The sequence below is a fragment of the Gadus chalcogrammus genome, chromosome 15 (genome assembly GCF_026213295.1).
Source record: "Gadus chalcogrammus isolate NIFS_2021 chromosome 15, NIFS_Gcha_1.0, whole genome shotgun sequence".
Classification (NCBI taxonomy): domain Eukaryota; kingdom Metazoa; phylum Chordata; class Actinopteri; order Gadiformes; family Gadidae; genus Gadus; species Gadus chalcogrammus.
The window spans coordinates 8,708,788-8,726,407 of NC_079426.1; the positions used below are offsets into that span (position 1 = coordinate 8,708,788).

A 17,620-nucleotide genomic window follows, 5' to 3' on the forward strand; every position below is an offset into this window, starting at 1 on the left:
GAGAGAGAGAGAGAGAGAGAGAGAGAGAGAGAGAGAGAGAGAGAGAGAGAGAGAGCGAGAGAGAGCGAGAGAGAGAGAGAGAGAGCGAGAGAGAGAGAGAGACACACACATAGAGACAGACAGAGAGAGACAGAGACAGAGACAGAGAGAGAGAGAGAGAGAGAGAGAGAGAAAGAGAGAGACGGAGAGAAACGGAGAGACAGAGAGAGACACAGAGACAGAGAGAGAGAGAGAGAGAAAGAGAGAGAGAGACAGAGAGAGGGCGACAGAGAGAGACAGAGGGAGAGAGAGAGAGCGAAAGGAGAGAGGCGGTGGTCATGCAGATCAACTCTCTCATTCACTCCTTCCATGGTCATCAACTCTGAAACGGTTTGTTGACGGTAACGTTGTTTACCGGGACTGTAGCTTAACCACAACGGTTACCACAGTAATCCATGTCCAGGTAGAGTACAGTTTCCATGGAAACGAAGGAGTCACCTGGTTAGTGTGAAGCCCCGCGACCCACCGAGCAACCCAGGAGAATACTGAATGAGTAGGGGTCTGGTTAACCAGGGTCTGGTTACCCAGGGTTCTGGTTAACCAAGCTCTGGTTACCCAGGGTCTGGTTAACCAGGGTCTGGTTACCCAGTGTCTGGTTAACCAGGGTCTGGTTACCCAGTGTCTGGTTAACCAGGGTCTGGTTACCCAGTGTCTGGTTAACCAGGGTCTGGTTGCAAGGTTACCAGGGTCTGGTTAACCGGCATCTGGTTAGGTGTGTTACTACCCTCTGCACACAGACACACACACACACACACACACACACACACACACAGACACACACGGGGACACTCACCGCTTCGTGGTGCGGCTCAGTCTCCTTCCTCAACGGAGGATCAAACTTCACCTGACCAACTGGGCGAGAGACACAGACAGAGAGAGAGACAGATAGAGAGAGAGAGAGAGAGAGGGAAGATGATTAAGTTGTGTTGCTGTGTGTTTTGGGTAAAAGTTTACCCAAACCACGGCGCTGGAACGTGTTACATTGTTCAGCGTGTTACATTGTTTAGCGCGTTGTAATTTGCAGCTATTATATATTATTAGGGCTGCCCCTGACCAAAGATTTTGCTAGTCGACTAGTAGTCGTTAGTACAGTCGTCGTATTTTTTTCTGCGATTAACCGACCAATGAAACTTGGTAAACTAATGACTCTTCTCATCGACTAAAGTTTGGCAGCCCTATATATTATGTAGGGTGTTATATTGTGTAGCTTGTTGTATTGTGTAGCGTGTTACATTGTGTAGCGTGTTACATTGTGTACCGTGTTACTGTGTATTGTGTAGTTGTGTTATATTGTGTAATTGTGTTATACTGTGTAGTTGTGTTGCATCACTTACAGTTGATCTCTGACAGCGTCTTCTCCTCTCTAGTGCCCCTGCTGGTGGAGCGGATGCGGTGCGGGACGGACACTGGGGACTGGAGACAGACACATACTCAGTTAGACAGACACACACTCAGTTAGACAGACAGACACGCACTCAGTTAGACAGACAGACACACACTCAGTTAGACAGACAGACACACACTCAGTTAGACAGAAACAAGTCAGACCATTCAAGGACCGAAGGACGGTTGAAACAATGATGACACAGCAGAACAACCAATCACAGCAATGCAACGCACCATGACATCAGAACCCTTACTAGCAGAGTAAGGGTTCTGTAGTTCTTAAATCTACAGAGCCTCACAGGTATTCAAACCCCCAACCCAGGTCACTGGAACAGTACTATGTCCATTGAGCAGCACTGGGAATTGAACCCCTGACCAGCAAGACCACTAATAACGGTTCATAGCACTTCCTCTGCAGGCCAACTAGTGAATCGGTAAACTACCCGACTGATCCGCATTGAAGCGCTTGTGTTTCTCTATTTTTTGTGTGGGAATCTAGGGCCGTTTGTCCCCAACTGTATAATTTTTGCAGAGATCACATGTGGTCTCCTTAATGCTGCCAGATTTCTTCAAGCAACCCTTTATCTTTACCATCCTCCAACCACTTGTCGCTCAACAGAACTTTTCCCCATAATTTCACTAATACCTAGTTTCCACTGAGCGGGGCGGGGAGGGGCGGGTCCAAGCCGCCCCCCGCCGTTTTCCACCGCCGACACTCCCCTGATGCGAGGGCGGGGCTTAAGCCGGAGGGCGATAGCTTCGTAAGTATTCGTCCAAGGCAAACTTTTGCTAGACATTTCTTCAATTAACTAAGCTTTCGCCGTTGTCCAGAAAGACCTTGCGGGTACTGTGTTTGTTGGTTTTTATCCCCCTGTCGCAAAGAGGTGACGATTCTGTCGGCCAATCAACGGACGGCGTGTGTAGCGCCACCTTTATCGGCACCCATTCAGACTGCTTGGTACCCCAAGGGTGGAGATAGGAGCTGCTCAGCACGCTTATTTCGGGCCCCTGCCCAACTTTTGGCGGTTGAATCGCAACGAACCGAACCGCCACGAGGACTACCTGCGTAACTCTCACTCTGTCACCACCACACCTTCTCCAGTAGCCTTCTAGTTCTGGATCTACGGAATCCAGATGACGCCCGCAAACAACACATGCTAACCCCAAATGTACCCTGGTCACGTAGAAAATTGCGTTAAAAAAAATACACCAGATGGAGAGACTTTTCACTCGCTCTGCCCCTTATTAAATTGAAAACCTCCCTTTTGAAATTTCAGGACAATTTAAGACTTTTTTAGGCCTTGAAAAACGAAAGTTGTATTTAGGACTTCTTAAGGACCCAGGACCACTATACTTGGTATGGTAAACAGAAGCTAATCCTTGATTTAGCACACAGAAGCTATCGCCAGGTTTAGCACACAGAGGCTAATGCTAGGTTTAACATATAGAAGCTAACGGTAGGTTTAGCACACAGAGGCTAACGCTAGGTTTAGCACACAGAGGCTCACAATTGGTTTAGCACACAGAGGCAAACGCTTGGTTTAGCACACAGAGGCTAACGCTTGGTTTAGCACACAGAGGCTAAAGCTAGGTTTAGCATACAGAGGCTAACGCTAGGTTTAGCAAACAGAGACTAACACTAGGTTCAGCAAACAGAGACTAACGCTAGGTTTAGAATACAGAGGCTAACACTAGGTTTAGCATACAGAGGAGTATTTTGAAGGACTTCTATCCGAGATCTGAAAACACAGCAAACGCAAACCATGCATGAGAAGTTAGTCATAAGTTACTAACGTAAACCTAGCAAACTAACCAACCTGCCAAAGTCCTCACCGCACTCCATGCAGCAGGAAGTACAGTAATAACGACAGATGAGCAGGCCACAGCATCCCTAACGCTCACACACCAACCAATTAACCAATTCACCAATTAACAACTCCACTCGTTAGTGAGGGGGGTCCCTGGAGCGGGGGGTCACACTCAGTACCTTGTAGTGCGCCACGAAGCAGGGGGCACGGCGGGCCCTGGGGCTTATGGGTAAAAAATGACCTCTATACTTAAACTGAGCGGGAGGGGGGGAGACAAGTAGAAGGATGAAGTGAGAGTGAGAGAGGGGAGCAGGATGGAGGGGTGAGGAGACAGAGGAAGGGAAGGAAGGTGAAACAGAAATAAAACGATAGAAAAAGGGAACAGGTTTCCATGACAACCCCCTGACCACCCCCGGATTCGGCTCATGTCTCCTGCTGCCACCGACTCTACTTGTCTCTCCATGAGTCCCAGCGGGCACCACTGGTCTCTCAGTGAGTTCCAAAAGGCTCCACTGGTCTCTCCGTGAGACCCAACAGGCTCTACTGGTCTCTCCATGAGTCCCTATCCCTAGCATTAACTCTAATATTTACAGGACACCCCGCTGGAGAATGGAGGCTGAGGGATTGGACTTCATATCCCATGATGCTCCACTTCTTCCCCCGGTGTTTAGTCTGGAGGCTTTATTGACCCTAGGTAACACTGGCCTCTAAAGTGGAACACACCATGTGACCAGAGGATTGTTCAACCCTATAGGATATATGATACCTTAGGAGAACACCATGTGACAAGAGGACTGTTTAACCCTGAGACTAAGACTATGAGACTGCTAAACTCCGTCATGAGACTGCTCAGCCCCGTCATGAGACTGCTCAGCCCGTCATGAGACTGCTCAGCCCGGTCATGAGACTGATCAGCCGTCATGAGACTGATCAGCCGTCATGAGACTGATCAGCCGTCATGAGACTGATCAGCCCCGTCATGAGACTGCTCAGCCCCGTCATGAGACTGATCAGCCCCGTCATGAGACTGATCAGCCCCGTCATGAGACTGCTCAGCCCCGTCATGAGACTGCTCAGCCCCGTCATGAGACTGATCAGCCCCGTCATGAGACTGCTCAGCCCCGTCATGAGACTGCTCAGCCCCGTCATGAGACTGATCAGCCCCGTCATGAGACTGATCAGCCCCGTCATGAGACTGCTCAGCCCCGTCATGAGACTGCTCAGCCCCGTCATGAGACTGCTCAGCCCTGTCATGAGACTGATCAGCCCCGTCATGAGAATGTTGCTACCAGTTGCAGAGCAGAGGAGGAAGACGAGGACAGGGTGATGAAGGACAGAGAGGAGGAGGAAGAGGATGAAGAAGAGAATAAGAGAGAGAAGACTAACGTCAATATTGAATGACTTCATAAACAGAGTTATTATTCAATCCATCTCACAGAAAACAAAACAACGCTAAAGTGTTCAATAGATGATCTAAACAACCTCTTGTTCTCTCCAGGCCCCAGGTCCCCAGGTCCCCATGGCCACGCCCCCCCCGATCCCATGGCCCGCACCCTCGGTCCCCATAGCCCCGCCCCTTTAGTCCCCCCAGCCCCGCCCCCTCAGACTATCGGTCCCGCCCCATCTGACCCCCGGTCCTCTTGCCCCCCCTCCCATGGCGACGGGGCTGACCTCGGGCTCGGGGTCCTCGTCCTCCAGGTCGGGGAAGGCGCTGTGGTCGGGGTTGGAGGCGCGGTCCAGCAGGTCCACGGCCAGGGTTCGACTCAGGGGCTGGGACACAAAGGGGTGCTGGACGGCCAATCAGAGGAGAGCCACCGGACACACAGCCAATCAGAGGGGAGACACAGGACACAGCCAATCAGAGGAGAGTGACAGGACACAGCCAATCACATCATTACTTTAAGAGTCTGATGGTGCCCCATCATATCCTCATGACATACAGATTAAAATATGAAATATTAATATCTAATGTCACCTGCAGGAGCTTCTCAGCCGTCGGTCTCTTCTTCGTATTCTTAGTCAGCGAGAGTTTAACAAACTGGTGGAAATTATTAGTCCTAGAGATAGAGCGAGAGAGAGAGAGTGAGAGAGAGATTTGTCATCACTGTAGATCTGGTGTTGGTACATTAAGTTAATGCTACATCAATATATGAACATAAGTCTGTATGGTGAAACTACCATATATAGAATAGGTCATACTGGGACATGATTGGACGAGGAGCCTTACCACTTCACCTTGTCTTTGAGCTTGGGTGGCTGGAAGTTACTCTTGGTCATCAGGAAGAGAGCCCTACAGAGAGAGACCAGCAGGTAGAGAGAGAGCAGCAGGTAGAGAGACCAACAGGCAGAGACACAGGGAGAGACCGACAGAGAGAGTCCAGCAGGTAGAGAGAGACAGGGAGAGACCAGCAGGGAGAGACCAGCAGGTAGAGAGCGTTACATCCCCTACAAACGTACGTGCATTTAGTCACGTGTATCTGTGTGTGTGTGTGTGTGTGTGTGTGTGTGTGTGTGTGTGTGTGTGTGTGTGTGTGTGTGTGTGTGTGTGTGTGTGTGTGTGTGTGTGTGTGTGTGTGTGTGTGTGTGTGTGTGTGTGTGTGTGTGTGTGTGTGTACCTCATTGGGTGCAGGTCGAACATGGGGGGCTGCAGCTCGGCAAGCTCTATGGCCGTGATGCCCACCGCCCAGATGTCACACAGCTGGTTGTAGCCCCCCTTCCTCTCCACCGCCGCCACCTCGGGGGCCATCCTGCGGGGGGGGGGGGCAATACAGGTCAGACACACACACACACACACACCATGAGACACACACAAGGTACAAACACACAAACACACACGACTCACCAGTAGGGCGTTCCAATGAAGGACTTCCTCTTGGCCAGAGTAGCTGTGATCTGTGCAGAGACCCCGAAGTCAGCTGAGGAGAGGTGAGGAGGGGAGGAGAGAGGAGAGAGGAGAGGAGGGGTGAGGAGGGGAGGAGGGAGAGGGGCAGTGAAAGATCAGTTTTTTGTGAAATCTCATAACCAGTATAAAAGAGCGAGAGAGCAAGTGAGAGGAGCGAGAGCGAGAGAGAGCCTCACCTAATTTGACGTAACCGTTGTCCGTTAGTAAGATGTTGGCTCCCTGGCGAAGACAGGTAAAGCATTATCCCCAGAATCAGAGTTTAATGCATCATAAAGGTTCACGCCTTGGAACTTACCTTTATGTCTCGGTGCATTTTGCCTTTGTTGTGTAAATAATAAAGACCCTGAGAGAGAGAGAGAAAGAGAAAGACATGAAGAAGTGCCATCCATTTCATTTCTGTCTGTCTGTCTGTCTGTCTGTCTGTCTGTCTGTCTGTCTGTCTGTCTGTCTGTCTGTCTGTCTGTCTGTCTGTCTGTCTGTCTGTCTGTCTGTCTGTCTGTCTGTCTGTCTGTCTGTCTGTCTGTCTGTCTGTCTGTCTGTCTGTCTGTCTGTCTGTCTGTCTGTCTGTCTGTCTGTCTGTCTGCCTGCCTGCCTGCCTGTCTGTCTGCCTGCCTGTCTGTCTGTCTGCCTGTCTGTCTGTATAACACTGATTATTAGTGTGTGCTGGGTGTGGTTCTGTCTTACTTGCAGGGTCTCTCGGGACATGTAGGCGATCTGGGACTCCGAGAGAGGTCCCGTTACTAGGGAAACACAACAGGGATACCTTCAGATACCACATTATGTAAAATATACTCTATAAACATACATCCTTTCAGACACCTTTTAATATTATATTAAATACAGACACATATAAAGAACACAAGGTAACCCTTTAACACTTTACAGAAGCTGTACCATAAAACCGTAGAGAGGAGAGGAGAGAAGGAGAACCTACCATGATAGATGTCCTGTAGCGATCCTCCTCCACAGTACTCCATACTGATCCATAACTTATCTCTCCTGAAATACACATCCAGTTATTAATAATCGTTCAATACACATGAACATGAAGACACACTAATACAACCACACATGAACACACTCATACAACCACACATATAGACACACTAATAAAAACACACATGAAGACACACTAATACAACCACACATGATGACACACTAATACAACCACACATGAAGACACACTAATACAACCACACATGAACACACACACTAATAAAAACACACATGAACACACACTAATATAACCACACATGAACACACACTAATACAACCACACATGAACACACACTAATAAAACCACACATGAAGACACACTAATAAAAACACACACGAAGACACACTAATAAAAACACACATGAAGAAACACTAATACAACCACACACGAAGACACACTAATAAAAACACACATGAAGACACACTAACCCTGCGTTCACACCAAAAGATGCATTTGCTGCCCGAACGCGTTGACGCCTGAGTTTTGCGGCGCGTCAAATCAAGTTTTGCGGCGCGTCAAAGGTTTGCGGCGCGTCAAAAGTTGAAATATTTCAACTCGAGCAGCATTTGACGCGCCGCAAAATACGTGAACGCGCCCTTCGCCCGTGCCCGGCAGCGGGCACGGGCATGCCGCGCCGCAAATCAGATTTTGACGCGCGTCAAATCAAGTTTTGCTGCCCGTTTTCTCGGGAGCAAATGCATCGGCAGTAAAGCAGCAACGCGTCTCTACATTCACTTTGAATGGGATCACGACGCGCGTCAACTTTTTGCATCTTTTGGTGTGAACGCAGGGTAATACAACCACACATGAACACACACTAATACAACCACACATGAAGACACACTAATACAACCACACACTAATACAACCACACATGAAGACACACACTAATACAACCACACATGAAGACACACTAATAAAAACACACATGAACACACACTGCCCTCACCGCAGGTAGCTGCCGAAGTATGCCACGATGTTGGAGTGTTTACAATCCTTCATCATGATGATCTCCTGCTGGACCACCGCAAAGTCCTCCCCTACACACACACACACACACACACACATTATAATATATACAACACACACACACACACACACACACACACACACACACACACACACACACACACACACACACACACACACACACACACACACACACACACACACACACACACACACACACACACAGTAACTTAAGAACACACCTTTGTTTACACAAAAACAAATGCTCCCTCCCCCTCTCCGTCCCTCGTTACAGTACAGTATGCCGCGAGTGATGCGACGCGCCCGCTGGCCGCGTCCTCCCCCTGGCCGCGTCCTCCCCCTGGCCGCGTCCTCCCCCTGGCCGCGTCCTCCCCCTGGCCGCGTCCTCCCCCTGGCCGCGTCCTCCCCCCGGTGTCTGAGCTGGGACACTTCCCCCCTCCCACATGTGTTTGTGATGTTTTTGATATGTTGCTTATGTGCTGAGGTGTTTTTTAGAGGAGCATAGTTTGGGAATTAACTTTTATTTTTTTTCGTTTACCCTCTTGTTTACCTTTTCTTATCTAATGAGGGCGCGCATGCGCCCCAACAGTCTCTCCGTCCTGTCTCCCCACACTGTCTTTAATGTTTCTTGGACGGGATGTAACTGGTAATAATTTCCCTGCCCCCTCAAAGACAATAAAGTATTCATTCATTCATTCATTCAAATATCAACAAAGGAGGTGTAGAGGAGAGAGGAGGTGGTGGAGGAGAGAGGAGGTGTAGAGGAGAGAGAGGAGGTGTAGAGTTGAGAGAGGAGGTGATGGAGGAGAGGGGGGGTGATGGAGGAGGTCCTCACCAGGTTCCAGCTTGATGACCTTGATGGCAGCCAGCTCCCCTGTGTTGACGTTACGAGCCTTGAACGAACACACACACACACACACACACACACACACACACACACACACACACACACACACACACACACACACACACACACACACACACACACACACACACACACACACACACGGTTAGTGTACATATTGTGCACATTGTGTGTGTCAGCTCCTCTAGTCTTCCTAGAGAGGCTGCAGAACTCTTCATGTTATTTATAGAGCTGTAGGAGGAGAAATTATACATGAGGAGCATCCACCGTGCAGCTCAGGGGCGGGGCTACATGCTCAGGGGCGGGGCTATGTGCTCAGGGGCGGGGCTACATGCATAGCCTGCTAATAAGCTTGCTAGTTAGCTTGCTAGTTAGCAGGCGTGACAGAACACGTGTCCCCAACCCTCTAGGACCTGCAGGGAGAGACCAGTAATACTGGTTAAGAGGAACCAGCCACACAGTCACTAAAGCAGCCTGCACGGAGACAGGCAGTCGGACAGACATGCTGCTGTAGGGCTCAGTTGACTGAAGACAGACAGACAGGCAGGGACAGACAGGCCTGTGCCGGTCTTCTGTCTTAGGGAGCACTCCCGGAGTGAGTAGATTGAGAACATGACATATGCAATACCTGAAACACGGAGCGGAAACAGATCCCTCCATTAGAAATCCCTCCCTCTCTCTCTACTCTAAACCCATGGAACAGAGAGTAACGCCCTCTCTCTCTCTCCTCTAGACCCATGGAACCGAAAGTCCCGTCCTCTGTCCTCTAGACCCATGGAACTGAAAGTCCCGCCCTCCCACCTCTAGACCCATCGAACTGAAAGTCCCGCCCTCTCTCCTCTAGACCCATCGAAACTGCAGGTCCCACCCTCTCTCTCTCCTCTAAACCCATGGAACAGAAAGTCCCGCCCTCCCTGTCTCCTAATCCCCTGTGACTTAAAGTCCAGCCCTGCCTCCCCACTAGGTGGACGGAGGGTCCGCATCCCGATAGAAGAGGATTGCCGGAACACGGTTCAGTGCTCAATAAAGTGAAGCTAGCGATTGAATTTCCGTGCTAGGCTGAGCAAGGTCAGTCATGGCCTGATACAGCACATCAGGTTGTATTAACATACAAGCACTAGGATGGTACTACTAGCATACAGGCACTAGGATGGTACTAGCATAAAGGCACTAGGATGGTACTACTAGCATACAAGCATGGATGGTACTATCATACAGGCCTAGGATGGTACTAGCATACAGGCACTAGGATCGCACTAGCATACAGGGACTAGGATGGTACTACTAGCATACATACAGGCATGAGGATGGTACTAGTATACAGGCCCTAGGCTGGTACTAGCATACAGGCCCTAGGATGGTACTGGCATACAGGCCCTAGGATGGTATTGGCATACAGGCCTAGGGTGGTGATAGCATACAGGGATGGTACTAGCATAAAGGTCCTAGGATGGTACTAGCATACAGGCACTAGGATGGCACTAGCATAAAAGGCATTTGGATGGTACTGTATGTATGCACTACTAGCATTGTTGGGGTTAGTATTCCTTCTGTACTAGATGTGTTAGTAGTCCTACTTTAGTTTGTTGGTTACTAGTAGTCCTACTGTACTAGGTGGGTTAGTAGTCCTACTGTACTAGATGCCATTAGTCCTACCGTACTAGATGTTAGTAGTCCTACTGTACTAGATGTTAGTAGTCCTACTGTACTAGATGTTAGTAGTCCTAGTCCTACTGTACTATGTGGGTTATAAGCCCTACTGTGCTAGGTAGGTTGGTAGTCCTACTGTTCTAGATGTGTTGGTAGTCCAACTGTGATAGATGTGTTAGTAGTCCTACTGTACTAGGTGGGTTGGTAGGCCTACTGTACTAGACGTAAGCAGTCCTACTGTACTAGATGTGTTCGTAGTCCTACTTTACTAGATGTGTTAGAAGTCCTACTGTACTAGATGTTAGTAGTCCTACTTTACTAAGTGGGTAAGTGGTCCTACTGCACTAGATGTGTTAGAAGTCCTACTGTACTAGGTGGGTTAGTTTGATCAGTTCACCGGCTGTTTCTCTATACTAATCTGTGTTGTCAACTCCTACTGGATAATGTATTGTTTTACACTTCAATATCGTAGAGCAAACCTGTGTCTGACTCAAACTGACGGAAACATGCAACACGCATTCTGTTCACAGAAGAGAGAGGAGAAGGTGTGGTCTGATGGACACGGAGGGCAGAAGGTCCACCTGTCTCTTAGTTTAGCACGCAAACCAGAGAGCCTCACCCCGACACCATCATGTCCATCCAATAACCCCCAAGCCTCCAGCAGAGCTCCCATCAAACCCACCTTCAAAGGGCGGCCTGTTAGTTTTTAACAACTTAACATAACGAGACCATTTAACTAACCCCACCGTACGAGACCAGAGACACCCCGCTGAGCTGTCATCTGGCTGTGTGTGTGTGTGTGTGTGTGTGTGTGTGTGTGTGTGTGTGTGTGTGTGTGTGTGTGTGTGTGTGTGTGTGTGTGTGTGTGTCCCTCTAGTAGAACACCACCAGTCCGGTCTGAACTGTCTAAAACCACTGGACGCTGGAAGCAGAGGATTCGAACCTTCTCTACTGATCTACACATCCACCGTCTCAGTGAGTGTCTGTCTGTCTGCTGTGGGGGTGAATTCCTGTCTGTGTGCTGTGTTATGGGGTGAGTGCCTGTCTGTCTTTCTGCTGTTGGAATGAGATCCTGTCTGTCTGCTGTGTTCCTGTCTGTGTGCTGTGTTATGATTGAGTGCCTGTCTGTCCGCCGTGTTGTGGGGGTGAGACGGGGTGCTAGCTGCTAGCCTCGGAGCTAGGTACCTTGTACACATCGCCGTAGGTCCCGCTGCCGATCCTCTGGATCAGCTCGAAGTCCTCCTGCGGGTTCCGCCGCGACAGGTCCCCGCTGGCGTTCATCGTGGGCTCCACCGTTCGGGGCTCCGCTCGTTTCAGACGGACTCCAGCACGGAGGAGACGGCGTGAAGACGAGTGTTTAGAAACATACGAAGCTCACCGCGTCATCCAGCTCCAACATGGCGGCCCAAGCTCTGCGCAGGCGCACAAATGCTGGCGTACATTCTCCGTCGACTTCCCACTGAGGCAATAACAACATAACATAAAAATACTATCTAAATAGTATTATCTAATAATATATAAATGACTAATGATAGTAATCATAAACAAATGATCACATCATCCTTCGCTATGTTCCAGTTATTCGTTTGTATTGATTATGTAATTTGCTTTGACAATGTCTGTCATGCCAATTTCACTCCGGTGAATGAATCACTGGAGCGACTGCAGTTCTGATCTTTGACATCACAAAGCTGTCTAGAGGATGCTATGCTACTATGCTACTACGTGGTCCAGACCATGGTCCAGACCATCAGAGGTTATTTCATCAGATGACAACTGAAGAAAGGACTGAAGGAAATGAAGAGGAATTCTTCTCCATAATATTTAATCGTATTGCAGTAATAACTTACGCAAATTCACAATTTTATTGATAATTTTATTAAAACCATTATAAAAATACATTTGATAAAAAATACTTGATAACATTGTTGGTTGTCTGTGGAGCGCTTGTGGGTCAGGCTCCACCTTAACGTAGGAGTGGATCAGTCCGTCTATAGCGCCCCCCTCTTAACGTAGGAGTGGACCAGTCCGTCTATAGGGGACCCCTCTTAATGTAGGAGTGGATCAGTCCGTTTATAGGGGCCCCCCTTTAACGTAGGAGTGGACCAGTCCGTCTATAGCGCCCCCTCTTAACGTAGGAGTGGACCAGTCCGTCTATAGCGCGCCCCCCCCCCTCTTAACGTAGGAGTGGACCAGTCCGTCTATAGCGCCCCCCTCGTAACGTAGGAGTGGACTAGTCCGTCTATAGCGCCCCCCTCTTAACGTAGGAGTGGACCAGTCCGTCTATAGTGGCCCCCCTCTTAACGTAGGAGTGGACCAGTCTGTCTATAGTGCCCCCCCTCTTAACGTAGGAGTGGACCAGTCCGTCTATAGCGCCCCCCTCTTAACGTAGGAGTGGACCAGTCCGTCTATGGCGCCCAGGCTCAGTCTGTGGGTCGCCTGGAGCCGGAGGCTGGAGAGAGGCCCAGCCTGGAGCCCGGGGTCCTGGGGGTCCTGGGGGGGCTGAGTCCCGGGGGGCTGAGTCCCGGGGGCCTGGGTCTCGGGGGCCTGGGTCCCGGGGGCCTGGGGGAGCTGAGTCCCGGGGCGCGGCCCAGGCTGGAGCTTCTTCAGCTGACAGGACATCGGAGGGCTGAGGAGGAGAACAAGAGAACCACCAGGACGCAGAACCCTGGAACCACACACACACGCACACACACACACACAAGGGCATACTGGTTAAGGAGTTGGAATGATAGCCGGAGGGTGGCCAGTTCGAATCCCGAAAAAGGGATAAATAAAAGATAACTTAACTTAACATTCCCTTAAAAAAAAACACACACACACACACACACACACACCTCTCCATCTCTGAGACGATGCAGAGCAGACTGTCGGCCATGTTGGTCTTTGTGTTGAACTTTCTGCCGAACGGTAAGTCGCACACCACCGCGTCCACACTGCTGCTACACACAGGGAGGCCTGGAAAACACAAACACGCACGCGCACACACACACACACACACACACACACACACACACACACACACACACACACACACACACACACACACACACACACACACACACACACACACACACACACACACACACACACACACACACACACACACACACAGGGAAGCCTGAAACACACAACAGACAACGACAAAAGGTGTGTGAGGAAGAGGGTGATGGAGGTGGGTGGGTACCAGAGCAGGAGGCCTTCATCAGGTGAATCCTCTCCCTCAGGTCAGCAAACGCTACATTCTCATTGGCCCTCTGCAACTGTCCGTCATCAATGTCCACACCCAGGAAATGGACGTCCTGTAAGAGGGTCCATTGGTGGGCTTTAGAACGGGGTTGACAAGGACCATGTATAACTTCATCAACAGGCATTCTGGGTAATGTAGTCCTGACCTTGTGATCCTGTGCAGCCTCCAGTAATATGGTTCCTACGCCGCACATCGGGTCCAGCACACACCAGCCTGGCTGATACACACAATACACAACATGTTACACACAACGCAAAACATGATGTTATACACAACAGCTTGGCTGATACACACAATACACAACATGTATCACACAATTCACAGCATGTAACACACACCAGCCTGGCTGATTCACACTTTATACACACCAGCCTGACTGATACACACAATACACAACATGTAACACACGATATGTTACACACAACACTAGGGCCCGACCGATTTATCGGCTTGCCGATTTAATCGGCCGATTATAGCCTTTTTGAAAATAATCGGCATCGGCCAAAAAGACGCCGATTACAACCGATTTATTTATTTATTTTTTTAATGTTATTGCGCTTAGTATCCTGCAGATTGCGCTCCTACTCGCCTTGCTAACTAACAACTTTAGCTGGAGTAAAAAAGAGGAGATTGAATTTTACCGTACAAGATGAAAGCACGCTCGCTCAGGCAGCTGCGCACTCACCTCACCAATGTACACAAGGCGCGTTGTTTGAGCATGTTGTGCCTGTTTTTCTTTAGGTCCCAGGCCATGTTAATTTGTTATACTGTAGACTCTAACGGTGAAACCATACTGCTCAGCACGCACGTGTTAGTCACTGCTCACGAGCGCAGCACATTGGGAGTTAGTTATTTATTTTACATTACACTCATTTTTGACTGTATACTAAAACACTCAAAGGTTCTGCATTCAATTCACATATTCTTCAAAAGTGTTTAAAGTATATTTAAGGTATCAAAAACTACGTTTTATATGCTTTTTTTTTCTTTCTTTTTTTATCGGCCGATTAAATCGTAATCGTAATTTTTCTCTGAAAATAATCGGCATCGGCACTCAAAAATCAATATCGGTCGGGCCCTACACAACACCTAACCCACCTGTATGCCGGCCAGCGAGCCGAGGGTCCAGGCCACGGTTGACCGGAGCCCTGTGGTCCTCATGTAGCTCCTGCTGGCTAGGGGCAGTCTGACACACACACACACACACACACACACACACACACACACACACACACACAAAATGTTAAGATACCAGCGGTCAAACACACACACAACCACACACTCTGGTGTGACCTTTGACCCTGCTGAGGTCAGGGGTCAGAGGGGACATTCCTGACCTGGTGAGGGGAATCCCGAGGATGCTGTGGTCCCCACTCAGGTACACGCTCACCTGCAGGGGGGGGGGGGGGGGGGGTTACCATGGGGACAGGAGTCACGTGACCCGGGGGTCATGTGACGCGGGGTTGGTCATGTGACCCCGGGGGCCGGGGTCGAAAGGTGGATAGGGTTGTTTACCTCCAGCTGGGGGCTCCTCAGCTCCACCCTCCAGCCCAGCAGTCTGCTCAGCCCTGAGCCAATCACACGGCTCGCCTCCTGCAGCGCAGAACACAACAGACTCACGCAGTCACCACGGCGACAAGACAGTAATGTTTATCATAGCCTTCTGTCCGTCTCTCGCCGGGAGCATCGCTGGACCCGACCGGCAGACAGACAGACTGGTGTTTGAGCTGCGTACCTGGGAGTTGAGACAGCGACTCAGGGGTCCTGAGAGCTTACAGTTGACCCTGAAGGAGAGCGCCTCTGAAGGGAAGGGGGAAGAGAGATGCTCCTTCTGTCTCATTATCTTTCCGTCTTCCTCTCCTCCTCCTCCTCCAACCTCTCTTCCGCCACCTTTCTTTCTCTTCTCTCCACGCTTATGTTCTGCATTCACTCCATCACTGCTTTCCTCCTCCTCCTCCCCCTCCGCTTGTCTCTCGCTCCTTCTTCCATCTGCACTCCCCTCCTCTCCCTGCTGTGTTCTCCTCCCTCTCTCCTCCTCCCTGCCACCTGTCTTCCTCTGGGGTCCGGCTCCCCGCAGAACGTCTGAGTCACAACGCTCTATCTCCCCCTGCAGGCCGTCTGAGCCAAGGCGCTCTATCTCCCCCTGCAGGCCGTCTGAGCCACGGCGCTTTGTCGCCCCTTGCAGGCCGTCTGAGCCACGGCGCTCTGTCTCCCCCTGCAGGCGGCTCCAGGTCAGCGCAGCATCGCCCCACTGACGCCCATCACCCAGCAGCTTGGACTGGAGGAGGGAAGCCACCTTAACTAGGACAGACAGACAGACAGACAGACAGACAGACAGACAGACAGACAGACAGACAGACAGACAGACAGACAGACAGACAGACAGACAGACAGACAGACAGACAGACAGACAGACAGACAGACAGACAGACAGACAGACAGGCAGACAGGCAGGCGGACATTGGGAGAGGTCAACAGACAGACAGAGACAGACACAGAGAATAACACAAGACACTAATAATCAGAGGGTAGCGATGAATGGAAGCCCCCTACCTGGGCAGGTGTGGGCCGGCAGGGCGACCGGGCCGTCTCGTGACACCAACAGGAACAGCCTCTCTGCAGACTTCAGCCGCCGCAGCGCGTCCATCCCCGCGGAGGTCCGGAACAGGACTTTACCGGAGACGTGACATACCTGAATACAGCCCGGGGTTCGGGGTTAGGGTCCACACTGACCGCCAAACCCCGACCCTCGTGGGGTCAGAAGAACACCCTAATGTTGGCATACCCTCATACTCTATCCCCACGCTGTCCTTTCGCAGATAAAACCAATGCCCTGTGCCCAGGTCGTTAAGAGGTACAGAAAACAAGTACAACATGTATGAGCTTTCAACTGTTCAATCATTGTTTATAATACTAATATCGGTCCCCTGCCTTCTAATATATATACTGGCCATGTACATTACATGTTTAGCCCAAATAATACCAGGGTTTCCTACAGTACAAGTACGCGGTAGAATGGCATCAGGAACGTCAACTTAGTAATGATGGATATAGCATGAGTATAGTATATTATGAATATAATCCCATTACACAGAGCCAGGGACAGTATTGCCGTTCTAGCAGGTGTATGGGGGAGCGACCAACAGACTGATGGTTCCAACACCCCGCGGACCGAGGAGAGCTCACCTCTTCAGCCCCCAGTCGGGTCCTCAGCTCCCGGACCAGAACCTCCTCCAGCCCGCCGCCCGCCGTGCAGAAGAACCTCCGCTCCTCCGTCAGACCTCTGCTCGGTCCTAATGGTTCAGAACCCATAAGGTCTCTGCACGTTCCTAATGGTTCAGAACCCTTCAGATCTCTGCTCAGTCCTAATGGTTCTAATGGTTCAGATCCCGCCATGCCGCGCCGGACCTTCGACTGTTTACACCGGAAGCGGAAGTAGAGCTTCAACAGCGGGTAAAAGCAGAGCCCGTTCTCCTCATATTAGACATTCTCTGGTAAAAGTTAGCTAAAGGTTCGATATTCGCTGGATATTCGGTTTTCATTAACCCCGCAATCGGATTAATCAACACAATTGCAATTGACATTATCGCAACTTACACATTTCCGATGTGATCATGTACCAATGGACAGATGTTTACACATATGCAATAATATAATAACTCTCATAAAGTACGGCTCATTCTTCAAAACTCCGGAAAATAACTTTATAAGTACTAAATCTACATTTAGTCCC

General features: G+C 50.1%; 2 protein-coding genes across 8 annotated transcripts in view; both read right to left on the reverse strand.

The window, feature by feature from the left end:
- The window catches only part of LOC130404208 (mitogen-activated protein kinase kinase kinase kinase 3-like), a 28,893-nt gene extending 16,828 nt beyond the window's left edge, over positions 1 to 12,065 (reverse strand). For 2 of the 6 annotated variants that reach the window (XM_056608854.1, XM_056608853.1), the window contains exons 1-15: positions 11,823 to 12,065; positions 8,958 to 9,015; positions 8,082 to 8,172; positions 7,070 to 7,134; positions 6,820 to 6,875; positions 6,431 to 6,478; positions 6,312 to 6,354; positions 6,076 to 6,148; positions 5,849 to 5,980; positions 5,461 to 5,523; positions 5,209 to 5,290; positions 4,905 to 5,021; positions 3,413 to 3,487; positions 1,374 to 1,452; positions 833 to 891 (exon numbers count right to left, since the gene is read on the reverse strand). In XM_056608854.1, coding sequence (XP_056464829.1) covers positions 833 to 891; positions 1,374 to 1,452; positions 3,413 to 3,487; positions 4,905 to 5,021; positions 5,209 to 5,290; positions 5,461 to 5,523; positions 5,849 to 5,980; positions 6,076 to 6,148; positions 6,312 to 6,354; positions 6,431 to 6,478; positions 6,820 to 6,875; positions 7,070 to 7,134; positions 8,082 to 8,172; positions 8,958 to 9,015; positions 11,823 to 11,918 — 1,137 coding nt within the window. In that variant the 5' untranslated portion in view covers positions 11,919 to 12,065. The remainder of the gene's footprint in view (positions 1 to 832; positions 892 to 1,373; positions 1,453 to 3,412; positions 3,488 to 4,904; positions 5,022 to 5,208; positions 5,291 to 5,460; positions 5,524 to 5,848; positions 5,981 to 6,075; positions 6,149 to 6,311; positions 6,355 to 6,430; positions 6,479 to 6,819; positions 6,876 to 7,069; positions 7,135 to 8,081; positions 8,173 to 8,957; positions 9,016 to 11,822) is intronic. The other 4 variants (XM_056608858.1, XM_056608859.1, XM_056608855.1 and 1 more) reach the window with 3 other exon arrangements.
- Positions 12,066 to 12,498: 433 nt separating this feature from the next.
- thumpd2 (THUMP domain containing 2) lies at positions 12,499 to 17,363 on the reverse strand. Of its 2 annotated transcripts, XM_056608860.1 has the most exons (10): positions 17,074 to 17,363; positions 16,441 to 16,579; positions 15,623 to 16,188; positions 15,403 to 15,480; positions 15,225 to 15,277; positions 14,986 to 15,073; positions 14,033 to 14,104; positions 13,825 to 13,939; positions 13,475 to 13,595; positions 12,499 to 13,305 (listed from the first exon to the last, which is right to left on the reverse strand). In XM_056608860.1, the coding sequence occupies exons 1-10, from the start codon at positions 17,281 to 17,283 to the stop codon at positions 13,005 to 13,007; spliced, it is 1,743 nt and encodes a 580-aa protein (XP_056464835.1). In that variant the 5' UTR covers positions 17,284 to 17,363; the 3' UTR covers positions 12,499 to 13,004. The 2 variants fall into 2 exon arrangements, with proteins under 2 accessions (XP_056464835.1, XP_056464836.1); XM_056608861.1 differs by lacking the exon at positions 15,623 to 16,188 and having other exon boundaries at positions 14,033 to 14,100.
- Between the last annotated feature and the right edge of the window lie 257 nt (positions 17,364 to 17,620).

Coding starts and splice junctions, on each gene's coding strand:
- thumpd2 (XM_056608860.1), bottom strand. CDS start 17,283: ATGGCGGGATCTGAACCATTAGAACCATTAGGACTGAGCAGAGATCTG. Junction 14,105..14,985: donor GCTCGCTGGCCGGCATACAG/GTGGGTTAGGTG, acceptor TGTGTGTATCAG/CCAGGCTGGTGTGTGCTGGA. Junction 13,596..13,824: donor GATGAAGGCCTCCTGCTCTG/GTACCCACCCAC, acceptor TGTGTTTTCCAG/GCCTCCCTGTGTGTAGCAGC.